This window comes from Euprymna scolopes, chromosome 30 (assembly GCF_053919585.1).
Source record: "Euprymna scolopes isolate OS-2025 chromosome 30, ASM5391958v1, whole genome shotgun sequence".
Classification (NCBI taxonomy): Eukaryota; Metazoa; Mollusca; class Cephalopoda; order Sepiida; family Sepiolidae; genus Euprymna; species Euprymna scolopes.
Genome location: NC_136511.1, coordinates 31,398,375 through 31,424,834, shown reverse-complemented (window position 1 = coordinate 31,424,834; position 26,460 = coordinate 31,398,375). Strand labels below are relative to the sequence as shown.

At 37.0% G+C, this 26,460-nt stretch overlaps 2 protein-coding genes across 2 annotated transcripts; both read left to right on the top strand.

The window, feature by feature from the left end:
• Nucleotides 1–299: 299 nt before the first annotated feature.
• LOC145254733 (histone H3-like) lies at nt 300–1,736 on the top strand. Its single transcript, XM_080113467.1, has one exon. The coding sequence runs from the start codon at nt 375–377 to the stop codon at nt 783–785; it is 411 nt and encodes a 136-aa protein (XP_079969593.1). The 5' UTR covers nt 300–374; the 3' UTR covers nt 786–1,736.
• A 10,451-nt stretch (nt 1,737–12,187) lies between these two features.
• LOC145254597 (histone H3-like) lies at nt 12,188–13,020 on the top strand. The gene has a single exon (XM_080113204.1). It carries the CDS (start codon nt 12,247–12,249, stop codon nt 12,655–12,657), a length of 411 nt encoding a protein of 136 aa, XP_079969330.1. The 5' UTR covers nt 12,188–12,246; the 3' UTR covers nt 12,658–13,020.
• Nucleotides 13,021–26,460: the final 13,440 nt, after the last annotated feature.

Sequence of the window (26,460 nt, the reverse complement as noted above, 5' to 3'; positions counted from 1 at the left end):
ATATTTTAAGTTTCTGTCTTTCATTTTCCTCGTCAAAAAATAAATATTTTTTTAAATAATAAAATACGGTGAGTGTTTTTCTTGCTTTAAAAAGTGTTAAATTTTTTTTTTGCAATCCTGTAGAGAGAGAGAGAGAGAGAGAGAGAGAGAGAGAGAGAGAGAGAGAGAGAGAATGAGAATGTGTGTTACTACATATCACGTGATCTTCATGACCAATGAGAATGCGTGAAACTTTGCATTCTTTTTTTTCTTTCAACCAATGAAATGTGAACCGCGCAAACTTTTAAACTACCCTACCAATACCAATTTAACTATAAATAAACCCTGCACGCAGATTTCGGCCTCGTTTTCCTGATCTGTATTCTCCTGAAGAAATGGCTCGTACCAAGCAAACCGCTCGTAAATCTACCGGAGGCAAAGCTCCTCGTAAGCAGTTGGCAACCAAGGCCGCGCGCAAAAGCGCCCCAGCGACCGGAGGCGTGAAGAAACCTCATCGTTACAGGCCCGGAACCGTCGCTCTTCGCGAAATTCGGCGTTATCAAAAGTCCACTGAGCTCCTCATCAGGAAACTTCCCTTCCAACGTCTTGTCCGTGAGATCGCCCAGGATTTCAAGACCGATCTCCGCTTCCAGAGTTCCGCCGTAATGGCACTTCAGGAGGCCAGCGAGGCTTATTTGGTTGGTCTCTTCGAAGATACGAACTTGTGTGCCATCCATGCCAAGAGGGTTACCATCATGCCGAAAGACATCCAACTCGCTCGCCGTATTCGTGGCGAGAGAACATGATTTATTTTAGTCTAAAAACTCTGGTTCTAGCATAATCTTTGAACCTCTTTCGTATTCAAAATATAAACCTTACCATTGTCTTTCAATCACTTTCAGAGTTGCAACTTTTCGAAAAGTTGCATCACGTGCGCGATCATCACTGTACATTTAATGTTTTAACTTTCATAAAAGGTTTCATGACTTTCTCTAAAGGATCCGAGTTTGCGGGTAATTTTCTAGTTTAACTATTTTTCTTGAATGTTTGCACATGGGCGACTTAAAACAAACTACACAGCCTCGCAAACACATTGTAATTCTAACCTCAAGTTTTTAGTTTGAATAAATAATGGGGAAACTAAGCGATAAAATGGATTCATTTAAATATTTTAACTTTTCCTAATTAAAATCTAATAAGGATTATATATGTAAATATAAACATGTCTATATGCTAGAATAATCGCAGTCTTAACAGAAAGGAGTCTGCGCCACTTTTTTCTTAAATTGATTTTAAGTCTTAAATTTCATGTACATAATGTTCTTAAACACTAATCTTAAATGATTACAGCGGACAAATTAGCGCAAATTTGAACACCGAACATTTTCCGAACTTTTCTGTATATATTTTTAAAACCAGGATAAAATCTCTCATATCAGATGTGCTTTTTAGATTTTTATTTTAATTCTTAATTGAATTAATATTGAGGGTGGGGGGAATAATGAATGTCACCCACATTTGTATGCAACCACCCCCTTGATCACTTCCTAATTTTCTTTTTAAATTTAAACTTTTACCAACTGTAACGACCCAAATCGATACTTGTTGCATTTTTTTTTCTCTCGCACCGAAAAAATCGGTTCGGTTGAAACATGAGATTTTCACTGCATTGGTGACCGTTTTGTGTATTTTTCTTTCTTGAAGCGATTATCGAGGTTGCAATACTTAAAGTTTAAAACTTATTCGGGTAGGTAGAATAGTAACTTGTCTCCCCTTTAACATTTATTTGTTGCATGTTTTTTTTTTTTTCATTTATTTTAACATATTCTGGTATTTTCTCGCGTCTCAATTTCCGCCTCGCCAAATACGAACATTAAAATACAGTTAATAAATATACGAATCTGAATTTCTGCGATTGGTGACCGTTATCTGCATTTCGATAAAGATAGGATCTCGATGCTTCACGTCCTTATATGGTAATTCAACTCTCATTGGTTTAAAATAAATGCGTTGAAATACTTGGGTTTGTTTTGAAATCCATAGGTATGAAAAAGTGGCAAAAAAAATTCTGTTCCCAAAGTTAATTTTTAGGTTTGTATTACTGTACACATAGATTCGAAAAAGTTGTCAAAACAACAAATATATAACAAATGAATATTATCGAAGGCAAGATAAGTTACTCTTCTGCCAAACTGGATACATTTTTTGTGTTTTTATTCAATGTAACATGTTTATTCAGCTCGAAAAACATGCAGTGTTTACCGATGTATTGGAAAATTCAAAATGGCACCCGACACTCTTCTACATGGTAAGTTTGGGAAAAGTTTTATTAAATAATAAACTAGGCAATACTATTAAAAACAACGAATATGTCAACTTATGTCACGGTAATATATATTGAGCGAATTTCTAACAGTATTTTGTCTAGTTTATTATTTAAAACATCTTTTCCTGAACTTACCGTGTTAAAGAGACTCGGGCGCCATTTTGAATTTTCCAATACATCGGTAAACACTGTATGGTTTTCGAGCTGAATAAACATTTTACATTGAATAAAAACATATCCAGTTTGGTAGAAAAGTAACTTACCTTGACTTTGATAAAATTTATTTGTTGTATATTTGTTTTGACAACTTTTTCGAATCGTTGTACAGTAATACAAACCCTAATTTTCTACTTGGCTGGATAAGGTTTTAATTTTACTATTTGATTCGGTTTGAAACCGCAGTGTTCTCTACCACAATTATAAATGAAATAAATGGTATTTGTCATGTCAAAATAGTAATATGCAAGAATTAGGAAAAACTACAGGAATTAAACATGACACTTTCAATGGAAACGTCTCAATTTCTCGTATGACATAAATGAAGTTTTTTTTTAAATGGAATTCTTTCTCGGAAAAAAAAACGATTTCTCAAAAAAAAAAAAAAAACCCTGCATGTTTTAATGAATTTAAGTTTGAACTTTCTTTTCATCAGTTTACTTGTTCCCAAACAAGTTTCCATTTTCGAAATGGGTCAATTATTTCAACTAAAATATTTCGAAGGAATGAATTCTAAACATTGCCATTCCATAATTCTATTTTTAACTGCAGTTTTATTTCTACCGTATTTTGATTTAATAGTAAAAAGGAACATGTAAATCTCGTAATCGCGACGCGCATGTAGCTTTGCGAAAGTTTCGTTTTAGTATAGATATTATTGGGGTCTCTTTATCAATCCTTCGTCATTGACTCATGGGAGATAACTCAAGTTTACTAAACGATTCGCAAGTCTTCATACGAGAATTTCTGACGTTAATTTGAGTTATTTTTAACAAAACGCAACTCGTTTACAGTATCACGTCAACTGTTTTGACTTGACGATGAATGCTCTGGAAAGTAACTTCCGCTTTTTTGCAAGGAAAAAGCGACGCTAATTTCATAGGAAATGTTAATTCCGACCTTTTCTTAAAGAAAAGCAACTTCGAGAAATTGTAAGGAAAAATTATGCGTTCAACTTTTATAAGAATAAAAGTTCTTTTGCATAAAAATGCGACGTTAATTGCAGATGAAATGTAATATTTAAGTGTTTTTGTTTTGTTTTTTTAACGATAATTTTGGGTGCTATGACATTTAAATCCACAGACGATATCGTCATCTTTTATAAATATTAAGCAAAACATTCGAATAACTAAATTTTTAAAACTTTAATATAACGGTTTTATAGTGTGATTAAAACATTAACAGCATTAGTTTTATAACTTGCCACTTTTATTAGTTTAATTTAAATATAAAAATTTCAGAAAACCCCTTCCACAACGCGGGTTAGGTATATCTGTACTTGCATATCTGTACTTATATATACTTAAAAATAAATTGGTTTCTACTTTTCGTTTTAAACTCTGAATTCACTCATTGTTTTAATATTTAGATCTTAATTCTTTATTTCGTCTTAAAATTCATTTTTGTTTTCTCCATTTTTAATTTTGCAAACCTTAACATTTACAAGTAAAAATGGCTGTAATCTTAATTTATTTTAATTTTGTTGAAAGCTAGCTGACATCATCTTCATGGAAGGATTTCTATCTTATATTTATGGCCAAGAATACTGAATTGTATTGGAGCGATATTTTATGCAAAATAAACGTGGTCTACGTTTCCTTCAATTGTTACATTAAAAGTAGTCGCAGTGTTAAAAAAAATTCCAAATCTTATGAAATTACCGTCGCATTTTCCTTTATAATTTTAAAGATTTTTTTTAAGCGAACCAATTTGGCTGATTTTCAGAATAACATTTTAAAATGATAAACATTAACCAGAAATGACTTTACCAGAGGATTTATCAAACCCAAATATCAGCTGATGTGATATGGTAAACCAACATAGACGGAACCTGAACTTTAAATATTTTTCCGTACATTTTAAGTTGCTTCTTCTAACAAGAAGTCCCAGAAATAACAATTTCTCTGCAATTAGCATCACCTTCTCCTTCTATTGTATTTTTGTTTATAATGTTAAAACTGTTACATAAAATAAAGAAGTTGAAAAAATTTTTTTCTTCGTGCAATAAATCAGTAACTTTTTCAGGACATCCATCGTCGAGGCCAAATATCTGATGTAATATTGTAAACAAGGTAGCGTTTGTATTTAATTTTATTCCATTTTCACCCCCACAATCAAGGTAGTGCCACTTTGGTGTCAGGGGCTATTATGGAGGGGGAAACAAGTTGCAGCCATATTATGTAGGGAGTTGATCAGCAAGATGTTTGTTTACATTATCCTTGAACTTCTGCATGCCAGTATAGTTGCAAAACAGGAATCCGGAAAGGAATTCCAAAGTTTAGCAGTTCTGGAAAAGAAACTATTGGGAGTAGAAAGCTTTCTAGTGGTTTCTCTACTGTGTAGGGGTGGGATTTTGCCATTTGTCGGTATTTACGCCAAGATCGATACAAGAGCATCCACCATTAAAATACTTGTAGAACCGGCAGAGAGATGCAACATTTCGTCGATGGGACAGAGGTTGAAGCTTAGATGACAGTTCAGGACCTATTAGGTTAGCGACTTTAAAAAAAATTTTTTTAAACCCTGTCCAGGAGATAGAATATTAGCCGATGCATCAGCCCAAATGTGACAATACTCCATACATAGGCGAATGGTGGCCTTATAGACGTACAGGATACTTTCATGCGTAAGTAACTTTCTATCACGATAGAGAGACCCCCTCCCACCTTCCTCGGAGTGGCTCTGGCAATGCTCTCCATGTATATGTTCTAACTCATACTCCCTTTGAGCGTTAGGCCAAGGAGTTTAATAAAGTACTTTCAGGTAATGTATCTTTAGTCATAGCTATTGATATTTGAAAATGAAAACAAGCTTAGTCGTAGGAGCATTGGACGTTACCATCCATTGTTGACCCCTACTCACTACAGACTGGAGGTCTTCCTCTAGGGTTTCTGCGATTGCCTTGGATTTGTGTTTATTTGTTTTCCCTCGTGCCTGTTATAGAGCATGGTGTTGTCAGCAAATATACCCATCTCAGAGACTATTTTATCAGAAATAATAAAGGTCCAATGATCGACTTCTGAGCTACATCCATTTATATCATATTGTTTAAATGTACAACCATCGAGGACAACGTGGTTTCTTCAATTATTAAAGGATTTAATTATGTTAAGTATTCGTCCAGTAATACCATAGGATCTAGTTTTCATGCCATACCCTGTGAAAAGCCTTAGATATATCTAGGGCTACTGCCCCCAGTCCCCTGTCTTATCCAGTGCATGGTATATACGTTCAGAGATTAGTTAGAATATCTACAGTAGAACAGGCTTGACTAAATCCACATTTTTAGTCAGTCAAGCAGCTGTAAGTTATAGACTAGAGCTACTGGGAAACTGATTCTGTGAGACCAATTTACAAGAATCAGAGAGAACATCATCAAGAAGAGTGTTGGGCCCAGTATGGACCCCTGAGGGACTCCAGCATTAATACTGTGGGACTCTGATTTCTGCCCATCAACCACTACTTTTATGAGCCTATCAGATAGAAATGATTTAATGATAGAGAAAACATTTACAGTTATACTGTAGCTGGAAATCTTGTGTAGTAGGCCTTTATGATAAACCTTATCGAAGGCCTTTGATATGTCGAGAGCAATTGCCCTAGAAATGAAGCCTTTGTCGAGAGATTCGCTAATCCTATGAGATATAACCGTTAGCACATCTGCTGTAGATCAAGCAGAGCGGAAACCATATTGCGTGTCGCTAAGAAGGTTATTTCTGCTGAGGTGGTTGACTACTTCTCTATTTATTGTGGATTCCAGCAACTTACTCATGACACACAGGAGACTTATTGGTCTGTACTGAGAGGGGAATGACTTATCACCTGAATTCTTAAATACAGGGCATACTGATGAGGTTTTCCAGGATGTTGGAAAGCACATCTCCTTAAGGCAAGGCTTGACTAAATGCACATTTTTAGTCAGTCAAGCAGCTGTAAGGTGATAGACTAGAGCTACTGGAAAACTGATTCTGTGAGACCAATTTACAAGAATTCTGGCGAAACAGCTGACTCTGTGTCGCCCCATTAGCCTCCTCCCTCTTCACGCCAAAATATTGGAGTCCATGCTTAATCAAACTCTAGTCCACCAGTCTTATGTAAGTAAGTTCTTGAACTGTTTCCTTAAATAATGAAACCCTACTCAAGTTGTTTGAATAATCCAAATAATATGAATTATCAATCCTCATCTCAAAAAATCAGAAACGCAATGAAATATAAATATATTTTTAAATACTAATTGATCACCCTTTATCAAGGCCGGAGAAGAAGCACTCGAAGATAAACGTTAAAGAAATGTTCAGATAAACAGTGAACGCTTTATGAAAGGAATGGAATCAGTGGGTCGAATGAACGGAAGGGGAATCGATTATCTAAGAGAACGGATCAACAAGTATTTGTTTATATTAGACTTCAAGACGATCATGTTGTAGCTGGTTGGGAAGCAACCTCGTGATATTTTGTTCCACAGATAAGATGATATAGGAAAGAACTAAACTTTGTTTAAGCAAGTTCTGTTTGGCTTTTAGTACAGAGAGGGACACAGAAAATGAGGATCTTACTTTACCACGTGTTCGAATGTTAGCACATACAAAGAGAGAGAAAGGGAGAGGGGGGAGATCTTGAGTATTAATGCTCTTCAATGTGTTGCCACAGGCTGTGGGAAGTGGCCGAACCCCAATGCATTCAAATATTTTTTCTGATTTTGTTTGTTTTATTAGTAATAGAGCCTGTTAACAGTTATTGTTCACTAGTTATGTAAGGTGATATTTACACTCAAGTTTCGTATGTGTCCTGCGTTGTTCGGTGTTGATCTGCCCTTTATTCAAATTTTTCCTTGTCTTGTTTCCAGGTTTTGGGAACTGTTCCTAGTGCTACTAAGATTATTGGTATTATAACAATTTCTTTTTGGTTGACTATTATCATATCTGGTCTCTTTGCTTAGATTAGTTTGCCTTTTTTACTTCCATTTTATCGTTTTAATTCTGCAATAGCCTCTCCGATTTGCATTTGTCCGATTTGTGTCTGTACGATTTGAAAGCAGGAAAAATATTGGAAGATAAAAGAAAAAATACTGTTTTGCTTTTTCTACTACATACATATATTCATTATTATTTTATAGATGCGAAAATCTTTGGAGAAATTTTCTTCTGTTTTAATTCGTTGAAAGAAACTGTTGATTGAATACCTTTTCCAATCAAGAGTTTCCTCTGTCTCTTCCAACAAGATACATTATCAGAGATACAAGAGTTTTCACTCCCATAAATTAATTAATAGTCAAACACGAATCACAGAACACAGGGTTGAATGATAACATTATCACCCTAAAGAAATCAACACTACAGTTTTTTTTTAAAGTTTTTATTATTACTTTTATTGAAAAAATCAATCCAGGAAACTTGATTATGTAGTATGGTTGACATCCATTCAATGTAGTCGCCTTTAGCCACAATCACCGCCTCGATACTCAGCGAATTGTGGCGATCAGGCTGGCTTTGGTGTTGTGAGAGGTTATGCTGGTGATGTTCTCGACGTATGACTAAACGAAGTAGTCCAATGTGCTCAGGTCGAGGGAGGAGGTGTGACCAGTAAAAGAAGTGTACAAAGTCGTAGCACTCCTTCTGAAGCCTAACCCGACGGTCTCTTTGGACTTGTAGCCGGCGCCGAATCCTGCTGCCACATCCAAGGTCTGCCAGCATCCAAATGATTGCACCAGGAAATCACCACACTCTTCAGCACATCCAGGTACACTTTGGTGTTGACTTTCAAGCTGACTTAGAAGATCTGAGGTAGCATGGTGTGACCCTCTCTTGAATCCATACCAAAAACCATAACAGTGGGTCGTCTGATGCGTTGAACTGTGCCCACAATCGTTGAACCGTCCAGATTTGCATTTTGAGGGTGATAGCAATTGTCCTGTTGTCATAAGTTGAGTCGGTGGAGAGCATGAGTTGTACAGCGGCACATCTCCGATCTCGCTCGTTGAACATTGTGCCACTTTCATACATGATAGAAAGCTCCTAACGCTCTTGGATTTGTACACAACTGGCTAACTAGTAGATGGTGTGCAACAAAAAAAAAGAAGGAAACCGGTTTTGTTCAAACAGAAATGGAATCATATCGTCTTTTCTATGGCGACAATTTTATCGTTTAACCAACAACCCCAAAATAACGAAAGGTTTATTTGGTTGCATGAAAGATGGACTGTGTTTGTGAATATTGCGTATACCCAGCAGGTAATTGTCTATGCTGGATTGCCCAGTGGATAAGAGAGAAAGAGAGAGAGAGTGAGAGAGAGAGAGAGAGAGAGGGGGGGGGGTTCGATGCTTCATGGGTTTCCTCTGTTGACTGACCATGATTCTCAAAAGGGGTAAAAAAGTTCCTTAGAGGATAGATGGACTATATACGCCACTGGTCAGTGTGTAGCTGAGTCATTAGGTATGGACATTGATTCGCAAGGAAAAATAGATCTTTATTTTATTTTATTTTATTTTACTAACGTTCATCCCAAACAAGACATATCGCCACTAGGACATAAGTCTTTACTATTTGGAAACATGTCTGGAAAAAATTGAAAAGATGTTGGTTTACGTTACATTTAAACTTCTGCATATCAGTACAGGTAGTACAATCAGGTAGTAGAAAGGAAATTCCAAAGTCTAGTTGTTCGAGAGAAGAAATTATTAGAGCAGAAAGCTTTCTTGAATTTTGGGACTTCAACAGTGAAAGGATGAGATTTTGTTGTTAAGTGGATTTATCGAGGATATGTGCGTCGATTGGGCACACGTTCAACGAGTTCATCAGAGCACACTCCACTAAAATATTTGTAAAACAGGCACTGAGATGCAACATTGCGGCGATGGGACAGGGGATCGAGCTTAGCTAACAAAGTGAAACCTATTAGATTGAAAACTCTTTTTTGGACTCTATCCAAGATGGAGAAACTAGTGGTAGATGTACCAGCCCATATGTGGCAATAATACTCCATGCCTGGGCGAATGCTAGCCTGGTAGAATACAGGATACTGTCAGGCGTGAGTAGTTTTCAAACTGGATAGAGGGAACCCACTTTCTTTTCCTTCACAATGTACTCAATGTATTTGTTCCAGTTCATATTACCCATGAATGTTAAGCTGAGGAGTTTGAAGGCAAACTTCTTAGGTATTTTATGGTTGACTACAGCAAATTGCTTTGTGATATTTAACATTTGAAAGGAATTTTAAAGTCTTTAAACTACCAAACAGAAAGTTTTTTAAACTGGTTTTAAAATTCGTAGAAAATCGTAATATTTGTTTTATGAATAGAAATTAAGACAACATTACTTTTAAACAATTTCGTTCAATTAATAATGATGAAAAAATATCATAATAATTTTATTTAGGCACTGTTCAGCTTTTGTGTCCAAACGGAACCGAAATTTTTTTTGGCTTTTTCCGATTGTTTACGCAAACGGATGGAACGTTGTGAAAAATGTCTTGAAAAAAATCCGAGTGAAAACGGTTTATAATTAAATGTGTTACAAGAACAAGTCGCCTCTTCTTGTAAGGGAGTAAATATGAGATATGATAACCGAGGATTCGAACCTGCAAAGCTAGGATTGGAATTGAGAATTCCGATCATAAGTTTAAATAAATAATACAGAATGTTATTGAAAATGGAATGTAGAATTACCATTGTTTAGTTCACATAAAATAGTTGATATCTGTTTATTTAAAAAGGAATGTGATAATGCAATTTTGTTTCCGTTAATGAAATGAAATTAAAATAAGGAATTTAAAAACGAACAATGGAAAATGTTATACTTATTTGTAAAGTAGGTTAATCAAATATTAGGTTAGAGAAATCGGCTTTGTAGAAACGTGAGGAATAATGCATGCTTAGACACGGAGGCATGTACGGCCACGAGTCCGATATGCACGTGTTTGGTCATGCAATGACGTCATGAGTCCTCAATATAGAGAGCTTTATGTCAGTAAGTCAGTGAGTAAGGGGAGAAGAGAGAAGTCAGTGAATCAGAGACAGAGCTGACATCGAACCGTGGAAGCGAAGGCGAGAAGAAGAAAATCATGTAGAGACTTTGAATTCCTTGATGCAAAGCCATTGACCGGTCAAATGGAATAAACGAACAACTTCATAATTTTGTATCTGCTTCTTCGTGTTATGTTATTCAACAGAAAGATATTGTCAATTTATATTATAAGAACTTTGTGAAAATCATCATCTCAAAAATAGGTAAAGAAATATGTGTCAATGCTTTAGAAACACTCCAATTCACAGAACTGTCAAACAGTATAAATGTCAATATCTCTATCAATCTCTCTGTCTATCTATCTATATATCTAAATCCCTTCTCATTGTGTATTACAGGTACCCGGCTGTATTAAAACGTACCCTCTTTCTCTTTATATATAAGACCTGTCTCTTTCTCACATATCGCTCACACTAATATGAACAGTTATTGCATAACAAATGTGAGAAAACGAGAGATATGTCATACGGTAAACAAAACAAAATAATGAGTTCAGATGAAATATATTCAGAAAAGTGATATTTTATATACGTTTAAAATAGAAGGTTTACAGCAATAAGAAAACATAGGATTTCATGAATATTTTAAGAATCCTTGTAAAAACAAGGGACTCATTAGTTACCGAAGAAGTCGAGGGTTTTCGTGCATTACAGTGTTCAGAAAATCGTAATCAAGAATTTTCCGCTCAATTATATGAATTATATTTTATTAAAAGTTATTAATAAGAGTCAATAGTCATTGTTTTATATTAGAAAGAAAACTTATTGATAAATGTTAGTAATATTTCCATAGATGCATTGGTTATGAGTAGGATTATTACAACAGCATATTGTTCTCGTTGTTTTGACTGTCGAGTATATATCCGACACAGTTAGACGCAGTTAATCAACTAAGTACCACAGCACTCTACATAAAAACATAAAAGATATCACTGGATATATACCTGAGAATTAAAACAAGGAAAATAATATGCTGTTGTCATATAAGTGAGAGGATGATTACAAAAAAAAGAAAGCAGTTTGTGTGTGTGTGTGTGTGTGTGTGTTTGTGTGTGTAGACATGTCATCAAGCTCAAAGCGCGACGGAGGGGGGCCGAGGACGCTGGTCCATTGTTTTCAGCTCAACTGGTTTCTTTAAGAAAAACGTGTCTTTTTAAGGGATCAGAAGGGCTATTTTGAATAAACAGAAAATTCTCTGATTGGTCCCAAATATAATTGTTTGTTTTTATTTAGGTAGTGTATGCACAAACAATGTGCCCACAAACCAGTTTAGCCAATTTATTTTGGACGCCGAAGTGTAAATGTCGGCGGTCAACTTTTTTGTGAATATATTATAAGTTTCTTTCATTGATTTTCCTCGTCAAAAAATAAATATTTTTGTAATAAAAAAATGCGGTGAGTGTTTTTCTTGTTTTAAAATATGTTTGATTTTTTTTATGTTGCAATGCTGTAAAGAGAGAGAGAGAGAGAGAGAGAGAGAGAGAGAGAGAGAGAGAGAGAGAGAGAAAATGTGTGTGTAACTGCATATCACGTGATCTTCATGACTAATGAGAATGCGTGAAAATTTGCATCCTTTGTTCTTTAAACCAATGAAATGTGAACAGCGTAAACTTGAAAACTACCCTACCAAGACAAACTTAACTATAAATAAACCCTACACCCAGATTTCGGCCTCGTTTTCCTGATCTGTATTCTCCTGAAGAAATGGCTCGTACCAAGCAAACCGCTCGTAAATCTACCGGAGGCAAAGCTCCTCGTAAGCAGTTGGCAACCAAGGCCGCCCGCAAAAGCGCCCCAGCGACCGGAGGTGTGAAGAAACCTCATCGTTATAGGCCCGGAACCGTCGCTCTTCGCGAAATTCGGCGTTATCAAAAGTCCACTGAGCTCCTCATCAGGAAACTTCCCTTCCAGCGTCTTGTCCGTGAGATCGCCCAGGATTTCAAGACCGATCTCCGCTTCCAGAGTTCCGCCGTGATGGCACTTCAGGAGGCCAGCGAGGCTTATTTGGTTGGTCTCTTCGAAGATACGAACTTGTGTGCTATCCACGCTAAGAGGGTTACCATCATGCCGAAAGACATCCAACTCGCTCGCCGTATTCGTGGCGAGAGAACATGATTTCTTTTAGTCTAAACACTCTGGTTCTAGAATCTTTGAACCTCCTTTCGTATTTAAAATATAAACCTTACCAGTGTCTTTCAATCACTTTCAGAGTTGCAACTTTTCGAAAAGTTAATCATGTGTGCGATCATCACTGTACATTTAATCTGTTTTCTCTTAACTTTTATAAAAGGTTTCCTGCCTCTCTCTTCAGGACCCCAGTTTGTAGATAATTTTGTAGTGTAAAATTTCTTTTTTAATGTTAGCGCATGTGTAACTCGAACAAACTACGTAGCCCCGCGAACAGTGTAATCCTAACCTCAGTGTTAAGTTTGTCGTAAACAAGTAAATGGGACATAAAAAAAGTGCTTCATTTAAATATTAGATTTAAATTTTCTTAAAAATAAAATTCGGATTCAATGTAAATTGAAAACCTGTCTATATGCTGGCATAATCGCAGTTTTAATTCATGGGAGTCTGCGCCTCGGTTTAATTTTTCTAAATTGATTTTATTGCAAAATTTAAGTCTTAAATCTTTTATCGCATGTACATTATCATTAAAACAAACTCGTCCGTCTTAAATGATTACAACCGACAAACTAGCGCAAATTTAAACACCGGACGTTTTTCAAACATTTCTGTATATATTTTTAAACAAGGATTTTTTTTTTTTTTTTTTTTTTTTTTTTTTTTTTTTTTAACCGATTATCAAGGCTGCACATTCCTGTTCCTTTTTTCCAAACCAAAGAGGACACTGTTTATTTGTTAGAAAAAATTCAGTTAGGTAGAAGAGGTGGGTGATTTTTGCAAGGCTCTCTGTAGAACTAAGAATATTGTCTAGCCCGAGCTTCGATAATCGCTGAAAATCGAAAATAATAAGACATGATTTTAACATTTATTGGATGCGTCTATCTTTAAGTATATTTAATTTTTGAGCGATTATCACGAATCTACAGATTTACAATACCTTATTCAGGCAGGTAGAATAGTAACTTGTCCCCCTTTAAAATTTGCATGTTATTTTTTATTTTTACTTTTTTTCTTACTAAACAAAAGGGTGATAACAACCGTTGGCAACAAATGTTCCCAACGTCAAGATCAGTTTGGCTTACCTCAACTTTAACTTTTGAAATATAATTCCTATTCCGGCTTTTATTTTCTCAAGTCTCCATAATCGTCCCCCCCCCTCAAATTAAAATACAGTTATAAAATATACGAATCTGAATCGCCGCGATCTGCATATCGATAAAGTTGCTAAAAATAGGGTACAGCTGCTTCGTTTCCATATGGAAGTTCAACTCTTCGTACTTTGTTTAAAATAAACACATTAAAATACTTGAGTTTGTTTTAAAATCCATAGTTATGAAAAAGTGGGAAAATTATTCCCAAAGGTTATTTTCTACTAGGCTGGATAAGGTTTTAGTGATTTTGATTTTTTAAATTCGGTTTGAAACAAGTGTTCAGCGCTACGTGAGAACAAAATCTCCTCTTCGAAGTCATGACAATGAATTTAAAAAAAAAAAAAAAAGTGGTGGTAGAAACCCACCCAATGAAACTAACATGTGAGTGGGTTTCTACCATAATTATATCATTGTCGAGACCACAGCCATTTTTTTTTCTTGTTGTCATTACTTATTTTTCGAACTGAAACATTCTACACCTTTTTTACCTTTTGTAAAACAAATCCAACACTTTGACTTATTTGTATTTTTACATAGAAAAATAACTTATTGCCTTTGGTAACATTTGCATATTTACTTCAACGTATATTTTAATTCAAGATTATGGTTAACAAAAGGGAGGAGAGCTGAAACTTTTACCAAAGATAAAATTGTATTAACTAGCATAGTTTGACTTTTTCCGCTTCTCTAGAATTAATATTTAATTTTAAATGAAACAAATGGTATTTGTCATGTCAATAGAAATATGCAAGAATGACGCAAAACTAGAAATTAAACATGACGTTTTTAATGGAAACGTCCCAGTTTCTCGTATGACAAAATCTTTTAATAAAAGCACAATCACGAATTCTCAAAGAACGTATTTTTTAATGCATTTTAAATGTGAACGTTCTATTCGTCAGTTTACTTGTTCCCAAATAAGTTTCCATTTTCGAAATGGGTCAAGTAATTATTTCCACTAAAATATTTCGAAGAAATGAATACTAAACATTGCCATCCCATAATTCTATTTTGTAACTGCAGTTTTATTTTTACCGTATCAAATTTTTTTTTTTTTTTTTTTTTAAACAATGGTCATGTAAATCTCGTGAAGGCAACAAACACATGTAGTCATACGAAAGTTCCGTTTTAGTTGATTTTTTTTCTCTTGTAATCATCGTCATTGATTCAAGGGAGATAACTCTAATTTACTAAACAATTCTTTGGAAGTTCTTTTATTATTTATTTATTTTTTACATGGAGGTCACCACTTATCAAGGTTCAGAAGCAACTCGGGGATAAGGGTTGTGTGTACAGTAATCAATGGGATAGTATCGTAGTAATAGTTAGTATTGGAGATTTGATAGTGTCATTACTTAAGGGGGCTGTTCATCAGGAATTTGTTTGTGTTGGACTTGAAGACATCCAAGTTGAAGTCAAGAGGGGAAACCGACAAGCGGCAAAGTGTTCCACAGTCGTGCAGTTCTAAGAAAGCAGCTTTGTTCATGGAATCTACGTTTTGATTTAGGCACGGATAAAGAGTGGAGAAAATTATTGACAGTGGTTTCAGCTAGTCGGATGTTTTTCGTGAAAGATTGGCGAGGGGAGCAGAGAATGGAGCTCAGACGAGCACTTACCATGGAACTGTTTGACTTGACGATGAATGACCTGGAAAGTCACCTCTGATTAATTGCAAGGAAAACGCGACACTAATTGCATAGGAAGTGTTAATTTTGTTCGAACGTTTTTCTTCACATATACACATACGCACAGACACGTACATATACTCACGTTCACACACACACACACGCTAACGTACGCACACATTCGAAACGTCACTTCCTTTTAAGTGAAAACCAGACATGCGCACCCAGAACACTAACTCCAGTATAAAAGTCAACAAAACCTGTCAACTTCCCTTTTTCGTCTGGACCAGTGTTCGAGCTGCTTAGTCGACGAACCGACCACACACTCTAACGTCACTTTCCTTTCTACTGTAATGTGGGGCAAGCGAAAGTACACTTAATACGCTCTCTCTCTCCATGAACTGGATTGACTTACTCACTCTATCTCCCCTTCGCTTTGGCCCATCGACACAGACATGTGCGCGACGCTCTACTGAGCTTAACCCTTTCTTTCTACAGACGGCTTGTCACTTCGCGTTTCTCTATTGCATTCCCCCTTTCACGCGCGTAGTCGTCAACGGCTAAATGAACACGTGTACACCGAAGACTTTCATTTCTCAACAGAAAATAAACGTCATGTTTATTTTATTCCAACATTTGAGTTCTTTGTTTCCTTCATTCAATTCGTTTCATTATTTTTTCTTGTAGCGAGTTAGGATATTTTATATCCTGGTCCGCAACAATTTCGACCTTTTTCTTTTTAAAGAAAAGGCAACTTTGATAAATTAAGGAAAAATATACGTTCAAGTTTTTAAAATGTTCCTTTGCATAAAAATGCGACTTTAACTGCAGAGGAAATTTAATACAGTGTAATGGCTTTATTTTTTTTATTTTTATTTAACGAGACTTTTGGGCGCTAAAACCTTTAAATCTACAAAGACGATATCATAAATATTAAGCAAAACATTGGAATAACTAAATTTTTAAACGATATTTTATGTAACGATTTCATAGTGTTATTAAAACAATATCTTAACAGCATTAGTTATAGCTTCATAACAACTTGCCACCCTTATTAGTTAAATATAAATATAAAATCACCCCCCCTACAACGCGGGTTAGGTATATTTATACTTATATATATATACTTAAAAATAAATGTTTGTTTATTTTTCGTTTAAAATCTGAATTTGCTTATTTAGATCTTAATTCCTTATTTCGTGTTAAAATTTATTTTCTTCTCCACCTTGAATTTTGCAAACCCTAACATTGACAAGTAAAACTGATTGTGATCTTAATTTATTTTGGTTTTGTTGCAAGGTAGCTGACATTATCTTAATTTATGGAAGGATTTATTTCTTATATTTATGCCCAAGAATATTGAATTGTATCGAAGCGATATTTTATGCAAAATAAACTTCGCAGTTTCCTTTAATAAAATTAACTTCAATTGTTACATTAAAGTAGTCGCAGCGTTAACCCCCCCCCCCCAAAAAAAAACCCCACAGTTCCTATGCAATTACCGTCGTATTTTCCTTAGTAATTTTAAAGACGTTATTTTTATTCTATTTTTTTGGGGGGGGGGGGGGTTATAGTTTTAATGTTACAAAACTTCGTTAGATTAAAGTAATTAAATGTTTCAGTGTCCCAAATTATGGTTAAAAAAATGAACGAATACAAAACCTTCTATAATTTTATTTTAATATTATAAACTTAATTACATTGAAGGCGTCTTAATTGTTTGCTAAATATGATGTTTCCTCTGATTATCGTCGCATTTTTAAATAGTCGCTCTTTTTTTTTTTTTTTTAAGCGAACGAATTTTGGCTGCTTTTCAGAATAACATTATTTTAAAATGATTAACCTAAAGCAGAAGTGATTTCTTTTTCGTTATTTTCCTGGGCATTTATCAAACAGAAATATCAGCTGACGTTATATTGTAAACCAATACAGACGGAAGCTGAACGCTATTTATATTTTCCTTAAAATTTTTCGAATTTGCTTTTTAATAAAAGTAGTTTCAATAACACCTTTTCATTTATTGTTTTTTTTAAATTTTTTTTGTTTGCTTGTAGTGTTAAAACTGTTACATTAAATAAAGGAGTTCATAAACATTTTTTCTTCGTGCAAGTATAATCAGTAACTTTTCCAGGGCATCCATCGTCGAGCTTAAATATCTGTTGATGTAATATTGTAAACAAGCTGGCGTTATTTATAATTTTATTTTATTTATTCAATTTTCACCCACTCCACAAACAAGGAAGAGTGCCACTTGGATGTCAGGGACTACTATCGGGGACATAAGTTGCAGCGATACTATGTAGGAAGTTGATCAGTAAGATGTTTGTTTACATTACACGTGAACTTCTGCACGTCAGTACAGTCGGGGAAGCAGATTCCCAGTACGGAATCAAAGTTTAGCAGTTCTGGGGAAGAAACTATTGGAGTAGAAAGCTTTCTAGTGGTTTCTCTGAGTAGGAGTGGAATTTTACCGTTTGCCGGGGGTATTTACGCTGAAGACATCCAAGTTGTAGTCAGGTGGGAAGCAGGCAGACGGAACAGTTCCACAGGCGTGAAGTTCTAGGAAAGAAGCTTTGTTCATGGAATCCGCGTTTTGATTTAGGCACAGATATAGTGGGGGAAATTTTTCACAGTGGATTCAGCTAGACGGGTGTTTTTCGTGAAAGATTGGCGAGGGGGGACCAGAGATTGGAGCTCAGACGAGCACCTGCCATGGAAATAACGATAAAACAAGGATAGGCTCGCAACGTCTCTTCTGTGGGAGAGAGGTTGCAGGGTAGAGAAAAGGGCATCCCCCACTAAGCCACGAAGTCTATTTTGTACTCTGTCAAAGCAGGATAGGCTGTTTTTAGCAGCTCCTGCCCAGATATGGCAGCAGTACTCCATCCTTTTTGTAATGTTAAAACTTTTACATTAAATAAAGGAGTTCAAATCATTTTCTCTTCGTGCAATTATAATCAGGGCATCCATCGTCCGTTTGCCGGGGGTATTTACGCCGAGAGGCGTACAAGAGCTTGTAGGTCATCAGAGCATCCATCATTAAATACTTGTAGAACCGGCAGAGGGATGCAACATTTCGTCGATGGAACAGAGGTTGCAGCTTAGATGACAGTTCAGGACCTACCAGGTTGGCGACTCTTCCTAACCTGTCCAGGAGATAGACTATTAGCTGATGCATCAGCCCAAGTGTGTCAACAATACTCCATACATGGGCGAATGGTGGCCTATTAGATGTACAGGATAGTTTCAGGCGTAAGTAACTTTCTAGCACGGTAGAGAGAGACCACCTTCTTCGCAGAGGGGTGGAAGAAGATTCTAGCTAGAGGGACAAGGATGACCAACAACCCCCGTTTGAGTTGGCCTTGTGCCATACCAAGAGACTCTCACTATCCAGCTCCCATTTCCCACATCTCGGGAGCTGGTCACCATTCCCCTCCCGCTCTCTACATTTTAAAACGGCATCATACCTAATTTGCTCTTGTTGGGAAGCAAATAAACACAGACCACCTTCCTCGCAGTGGTCCTGGCAATGCTCTCTATGTATCTGTTCCAACTCTTATTCCCTGTGAACGATAGGCCGAGAAGCTTTAAAAAATACTTTCAGGTAATGTATCTTTAGCACTAGCTATTTGTGGTTGAAAAGGTTTCTTGTAATTATTAGTCTTGGCAGCATTGAACGTTACCATTCATTTTTTACCCTACGCCACTACAGACTGGAGGTCTTCATCTAGTGTTTTTGCGGTTGCCTTGGGTATGTGTTTATTTGTTCTTCCCTAGTGCATGTTATAGAGCATGGTGTCGTCAGCAAATATACCCATCTCAGAGACTATTTTATCAGGGAAGTCATTTATGAATATCAGGAATAACAAAGGTTTAAGGATCGACCCCTGAAGTATACGCGTATTTATATCATATTGCTTGGATGTACAGCCATCGAGGTCAACCTGGATTCTTCACTTATTAATTAAGGATTTAATTTTGTTAAGTATTCGCGTGAAAAGCATTAGATGTATCTAGGCTACTGCTCATCACTACCCTGCCTTATCCAGTGCATGGTATATACGTTCATAGATTACAGTTAGAATCTCTACAGTAGAACAGGCTTTCCTAAATACATATTGTTTGTCGGTCAGAAGGTGATGGACTAGAGCTGCTGGAAAACTGCTTCTGTGGTACCAATTTACAAGAATTCTGACAAAAGAACGGACCCAGTATCGCCCTATAAGCCTCTCCCCTCTTCACGCCCAAATATGATCACTCCACCAGTCTAATGTAAATAAGTTGAACTGTTTTTTTTCTGTTTTTTTTTTACACAGTGATCACCACTTATCAAGGCCCGAAAGCCACTCAGGGATAAGGGTTATTGCAAGTACATTACGTTAGTGTAGAGATTTGATGAAGTGTTTACTTAAGGGGGCGGTTCATTAGGAATTTGTTAACGTTGGACTTGAACACATCCAAGTTGTAGTCAAGTGGGAAGCAGGCAGACGGAACAGAGTTCCACAGGCGTGCAGTTCTAAGAAAGAAGCTTTGTTCATGGAATCCACGTTTTGATTTAGGCACAGATAAAGAGTGGGGGAAATTTTTCACAGTGGATTCAGCTAGACGGGTGTTTTTCGTGAAAGATTGGCGAGGGGGGACCAGAGATGGGAGCTCAGACGAGCACCTGCCATGGAAATAACGATAAAACAAGGATAGGCTCGCAACGTTTCTTCTGTGGGAGAGAGGTTGCAGGGTAGAGAAAAGGGCATCCTCCACTAAGCCACGAAGTCTATTTTGTACTCTGTCAAGACAGGATAGGCTGTTTTTAGCAGCTCCTGCCCAGATATGGCAGCAGTATTCCATCCTTGGACGTACTTGGCTTTCATATAGATAGAGAATTGCATCAGTAGTGAGATATCTTCTGGGCGGTAGAAGGATCCCACCATCTTTCCAGCGACCTTGGCAACAGACTTGATGTACGTGTTCCATTTCAGATCAGGAGTAAAGGTCAAACCCAGAAGCTTGCCAAAACACTGGGCCTCTCCAAGACGAGAGCCATCCATCCCAATTGATCCCAGATGGGGATCAGAGCGTTGATGATGTAAGGATAGGAGTTTGGTTTTAGATGCATTAAAGGTAACCAGCCACGTCTTAACCCACTGAACCACGTGCTCGAGATCAGAGGAGAGAGAATCAGAGAGAGCTTTGTCATTTACAGCCTTTGATGTGTTGCCGTAGATGGTCGTGTCATCAGCATAGATGTCAACGAATGATTTAAGTATGTGTTTAGGGAGGTCATTGATGTAGGAAAAGAGTTGGGCCCAGGATTGACCCCTGAGGGACTCCAGCATTAATACTGCAGGCCTGTGATTTTTCTCCATCGACCACTTATGAGCCTATCGGAGAGAAACGATTTAATGATTGAGAAAACATTTCCAGTTATACCGTAGCTGGAAATCTTGTGAAGTAGACCCTTATGCCATACCTTGTCGAAGGCCTTTGATATGTCAAGAGCAATTGAAAGGAAGCCTTTGTCAAGAGATTCACTAATCCTGTGAGATAAACCGTCAGCACATCTGCGGTAGGTCTTGCAGAGCGGAAACCATATTGTGTGTCACTAAGAAGGTTGTTTCTGCTGATGTGGTTGACTATTTCTCTATTTAATATGGATTCCAGCAATTTACTCATAACACACAGGAGACTTATTGGTCTGTACTGAGAGGGAGATGACTTATCACCTGAATTCTTAAATACAGGGCAAACTGATGAGGTCTTCCAGTGAGTCGGAAAGCACTTCTCCTTAAGGCAGCGCTTAAACAGTTTCGTAAGTATAGGAGAAAGTTCTGGTTGAAGCTTTTTTAACACTATAATTGGGATGCCGTCAGGGCCAGTTGCTTTACTGGAATCAAGGTTCTTGATTAGCTTGGCGACCTCATGCACGGATATTTGTATGTTACCTAGCGTGTTCTGTGTTATAGGAGGAAATATGGGGAGTTGATGGCCTTCGCCGCATAGGGTAGAATTAGCTGCAAAGTTCTTTGCAAATAATTTGGCCTTGTCTGATGCTGACGAGATGACCTCTGGTCCATTGATAATGGTTGGGATAGAACGCACACCTCTGTTCAGGATCCTATTTGTTATTTACCAAAACTGGTGGGAACCAAGCCGCAGATTTAACAGACTGGGCATATAGCTCTCTTGCATTTTTTATTACTCTTTTACAGTGGTTGCTGGCAGTCCTGAAAGCAGCTTTAGTCTCAGTGCATCTATTACGTTGGTAGCTATGGAAAAAGTGATTTCTGTGCGCGATAGAAGCAGCACATTCTGGGGAGAACCATGGCTGGCTGTTAGGTTTTTGTTGGAATTTTTTAGATGGTATGGATTGGTCTATGCCTACAATTAACCATTCGGTCAGATCTGATACTATAGAGGACACTTCCTTTTTAAACATGGAGTGCAGAGATAAATCAGATATGAATGCACGGAAGCTATCCAGTCAGCCATAGAGTCTGGGGACTCATTACATTTCGTTTTTATCTTAACTGATACGACGGAGTGGTCGGAGGATCCTAGAGGAGAATGAACGGAACATGAACATAGCTCAGGGGAAGTTGAGAGAAAAAGGTTTAGGAGGCTTTCATATTGACCGGGTGTATCGGGCACACGGGTGAGTTCGCGAACAATCTGAGGTCATAAGCAATGGCAAAATCATGACAAAACCTCCCCTCATCGTCTGTCTTATTTGAATGGGTCAGTCATTCCACGTTATGGACGTTGAAGTCACCACAGATGTGGATGTTAGCCGAGAGATGTGCAGACAGGATATGATCTATTTTCTCAGATATGCTCTTAAAGATAGAAACTCTGCTGTTGTGGGGCCTATAAAGGGCAAATATAAATGCAGTGGTGTTAGCAAGTGCAACCCTGAAGCACATATAGGGTAAATTAGCATCTTCTCTAGAGATATCCCTGCCACACGGGAAGCCATCTTTAATGTAGGCACATATTCCATGCCCATGGCGATCTTGGGTGTCAGATTTAGCTGTTAAGTTAGAGTATCCTTTAATTATGAACTCATCTAGGGAAGTGGTCGGCGCTATTCCAGTTTCGCTTAAAAATAATATGTTCGGTTTCGTCTCCTGTAATTGAGTTTCAACCTCTGGAAAGTTGGAACGTAGACCTTTGATGTTGGAGAAGGAGACATAGTAGTAGGGGTCTACGTTGGAAGATGGGTTTCTAGGTTTATTCGAGCTTTTTTTCTGGAGATATTTCATGTTGAGGTTTTGGGATTTGTGGAACAGGTCGGCATACTTGGTTAGAGCAGTACAGAGAGGGAAAGTAAGAGAGAAAAAGACAGGACATTTTTTTTGTAGCACACGAAAATGTAAAGCCGTAACAATTACCCACTAGTATGGCATCGAGAGGCCCCACCAGAGACTACTGCATGGTCCAGACCCACTCACCAAATGGCAATACAGCAGTCCCAGTACTTTGCGCCTGCTGATAGGACAGCCTCCTTAGTGGTTAATCCAAGGTTCGGGTCCCTGACTATCAGGCGGATAACGTCAGCCCAGACAAAACGTTTACCTCCAGCACCCTTACTAGTGACATGGCCACAAGGACAGACATGGAGACAGAAAAATTTCCGACATCTCAGACTACTGTTCACCAAGTACTACTGACCTTAAAGCAGCTTTTTCTTCACCCTTTCTCAGAAAAATCACTCATTGAATGAGGACTGAGGGACAGAAAAGGAGAAGCGAGAGTTACTGTATTATCCGCTGTATTATTTACTCTCCATTTAAAAAAAGAGGGGATGAGGGGAATGGGTACAAGTTACTTATTTATATCTAAGTAGTAAGTCCGGTGCTAAGATATCAATTCAGGACACTTTTGATGACAATCTCCCCTCCCATATTAATGGGTGGAAGTTTGTCGTTATCTATCTCGAGTTTGAATCATTGGAGCTTCACCTTATAATTAAAATCCAATAATTAACTTTTATCAATTTTTCTTAAATGATGAAACCCTACTCAAGTTGTTCGAATAATCCAAATGATATGAATTATCAATCCTCATCTAAAAAAATCAGAAACGCAATGAAATATAAATATATTTTTAAATACTAATTATCACCCTTTAGCAAGGCCGGAGAAGAAGCACTCGAAGATAAACGTTAAAGAAATGTTCAGATAAACAGTGAACGCTATATGAAAGGAATGGAATCAGTGGGTCGAATGAACGGAAGATTACGTAAGAGGAATCGATTATCTAATCAACAAGTATTTGTTTATATTAGACTTCAAGATGACCATGTTGTAGTTGGTTGGGAAGGAACACCGTAATATTGTTCCACAGATGAGGTGATATAGGAAAGAACCTAACTTTGTTCAAGGAAGTTCTGTTTGGTTTTTAGTACAGAGAGGGAAACATGAAAATTCTTTGGTCTGTTTGTAGTTAGACGAGTTCATTTTATAAATATTTTTCTTGGAAGGGAGATCAAGGATTAGAGCTCAGCCGAGCACTTACCAGGAAGATAACAATACAGTAGAGAAAAGCTAACAATATATCTTCTGAGAGAAAGGGGCTGTAAAAACGAGAAATTGTAAATCTCCACTAGATCGCATTGTCGATTTCATACCCTGTCAAAGCACCACCTCCCCATATATGACGATAGTACTCCATCTTAGGATGTATCTGGCTCTGTCATTCAGGCAGAAGATTATGTCAGGATTGAGGTTATTTCTGGTAGAAGGATTCAATCATATTTATAGTAACACTATCAACAGATTTGATGTATTTCTATTTCGGGTCTGAAGTGAAACTCAGTACCAAGAAGCTTTTAAAAAGTATGACTTCTCACAAAAATGAGGATCCGAGCCTTAGTGATGAAAAGAGAAAAGTATTTTTTTAGAAGCATTTAAATTAATTAGTGACTTTTTCTCTTACATTACCCCGTGTTCCAAAGTCAGAACATAAAGAGAGAGAGAGAGAGAGAGAGAGAGAGAGAGAAAGAGAGAGATCATTAATGCTCTTCAATGTGTTGCCACAGCCATTTAGGAGTGCCTGAAATATAATTTTTATTTTTATTTTTTTATTTCAGCCTACCTGTGAATAGTTGGTATTCTTTTTTTCTTTTAAATACTTTTCTTTCTTAGAGGATTGTAATGCTGGGTATGGGGCAGCCAAACAAGCTGCCAACATTGCCCTGCTTTTTATTGAACCAACCGAGAGCCCTTTTTAGTATCCTTGTTGTTCCTGTAAATGCAATTGTCTGGATCTCTTTTGACTTGGTTCACCAGGAATATTAGTTAGGTAAGACTTCATGTTCTTCTTCATAAGCCCTGTGGCACCTATGATAACTGGTATGATTGATATCTCCCTAAGATTCCAGTTTCTTTTCATATCATAAATGAGAACTCTCTTTCAGCTCTGTTCAGACCTCCACTCTCTTTTATTTATGTCATATAATTATGTCAGGTTTGACAGCAGCATTTTCAAGGTAGGTGGCTGTATGAATTACATGGTCATAATATTTGGTATACAAGTCATTTCATATAAGTCATAGAAGTCATTTCCAACTGTTCTTTCAGGTTGATGTTCTCAATACTTGCTGCTACACTGGATGCTTAATTTTTTATAGATAGTCCAGTGAAGGTGCTTACATACTCCATCATGTCTCGAAGTGTAGTAGCCGTTCCCCAAATGAACCTTACAACTTGATGCCAGATGACTCACTTTTGTGTGGCAGAACCTGCATTTGTTGTCATTACTGAGACCTGCCATCTTCTTGAATACATTGATCGTCAATCCCTGATATTCAGCAGCCTTTATACCCGTTTCCTGATTGTGATGGAGTGCTCATCTCTTGAGCTAGTCCAAGAAACCTACTTTGTCTATGTATTCCTGGGAGAGTATCCCCAGAAAATATTGCCACGCTGATGTTGATCCCACTGTTCAAGGTTTCTCCTTTGGAAGGTCTCGATATATTTCTGTTGACTCTTTCTTGCTATTTTTGTGGCAGGCTTGTTTCAGCCTCATCAGTGAGACAGCCCTGACCAAAATGTTTGTCCAGCTGGGTTACTGATGTTGTTCTGCTGGCTCTTGTCTCTTGATATTCATATAATACTTAAAGGGTGTGGTTCTGGGAGCTTCTCAGATACTCATGTGTGCTTAGTATTGTTGCCCTATGTTGATGGTTGATCTCTAAGAACTCCAGTCCTCCTTCTCCCCTGGGCAAATACAGTCTTGGTAGGCGCTGATTTCTATATATTATTTTATGAAGTGGTAGTAACCTCCGTGTCTTTACGTCTAGCCTGTTGATGTATTTTTCCACTACTTATGTAAGATGATGTCTAGATTCAAGTTTTTTTTATGTGTCATTCGCTGTTCGGTGTTGATCTGCCTTGTTATTCAGTTTTTCTTAGTCTTGTTTCCAGGTTTAGGGAACTGTTCCTAGTGTTTCTAAGACCATTGCTATTATAACAGTTTCCTTCTGGTTTACTATTATCATATCTAATCTCTTTGCTTAGATGAGTTTGCCCTTTTTTACTTCCATTTTATCGTTTTCATTCTGCAATACTCTCTCCGATTTGTGTCTGTACGATTTGTAAGCGAGAAAAATATTGGAAGATAAAAAGGAAAGAAAAATAGTCTTTTGCTTTTTATACATACATGCATGCATACATACATACATACATACATACATACATACATACATTATTATATTATAGATGCTAAAATCTGGGAGAATGATTAAAGCAGATTGTTTCCGCTCTCTCTTACGACAAGATACATTATCAGAGATACAAGAGTTTTCACTCCTATAAATTAATTAATAGTCCGACACGTAGCATGGAATACAGGGTAGAATGATAAAATTATTGCCCTAAAGAAAACAACAGTACAGTTTTATTTTATTTTTATTGAAAAAATTCAGGTAACTTGATTATGTAATAGAGCTGACATCTATTCAAAGTAACCACCTCCAGCCAAAATAACCGCCTGGATACTCAGCAAATGGTGGCGATCAG

What these genes read in the sequence shown, in the direction of transcription:
- LOC145254733 (XM_080113467.1), top strand. Translation starts at nt 375, where the DNA reads ATGGCTCGTACCAAGCAAACCGCTCGTAAATCTACCGGAGGCAAAGCT.
- LOC145254597 (XM_080113204.1), top strand. Translation starts at nt 12,247, where the DNA reads ATGGCTCGTACCAAGCAAACCGCTCGTAAATCTACCGGAGGCAAAGCT.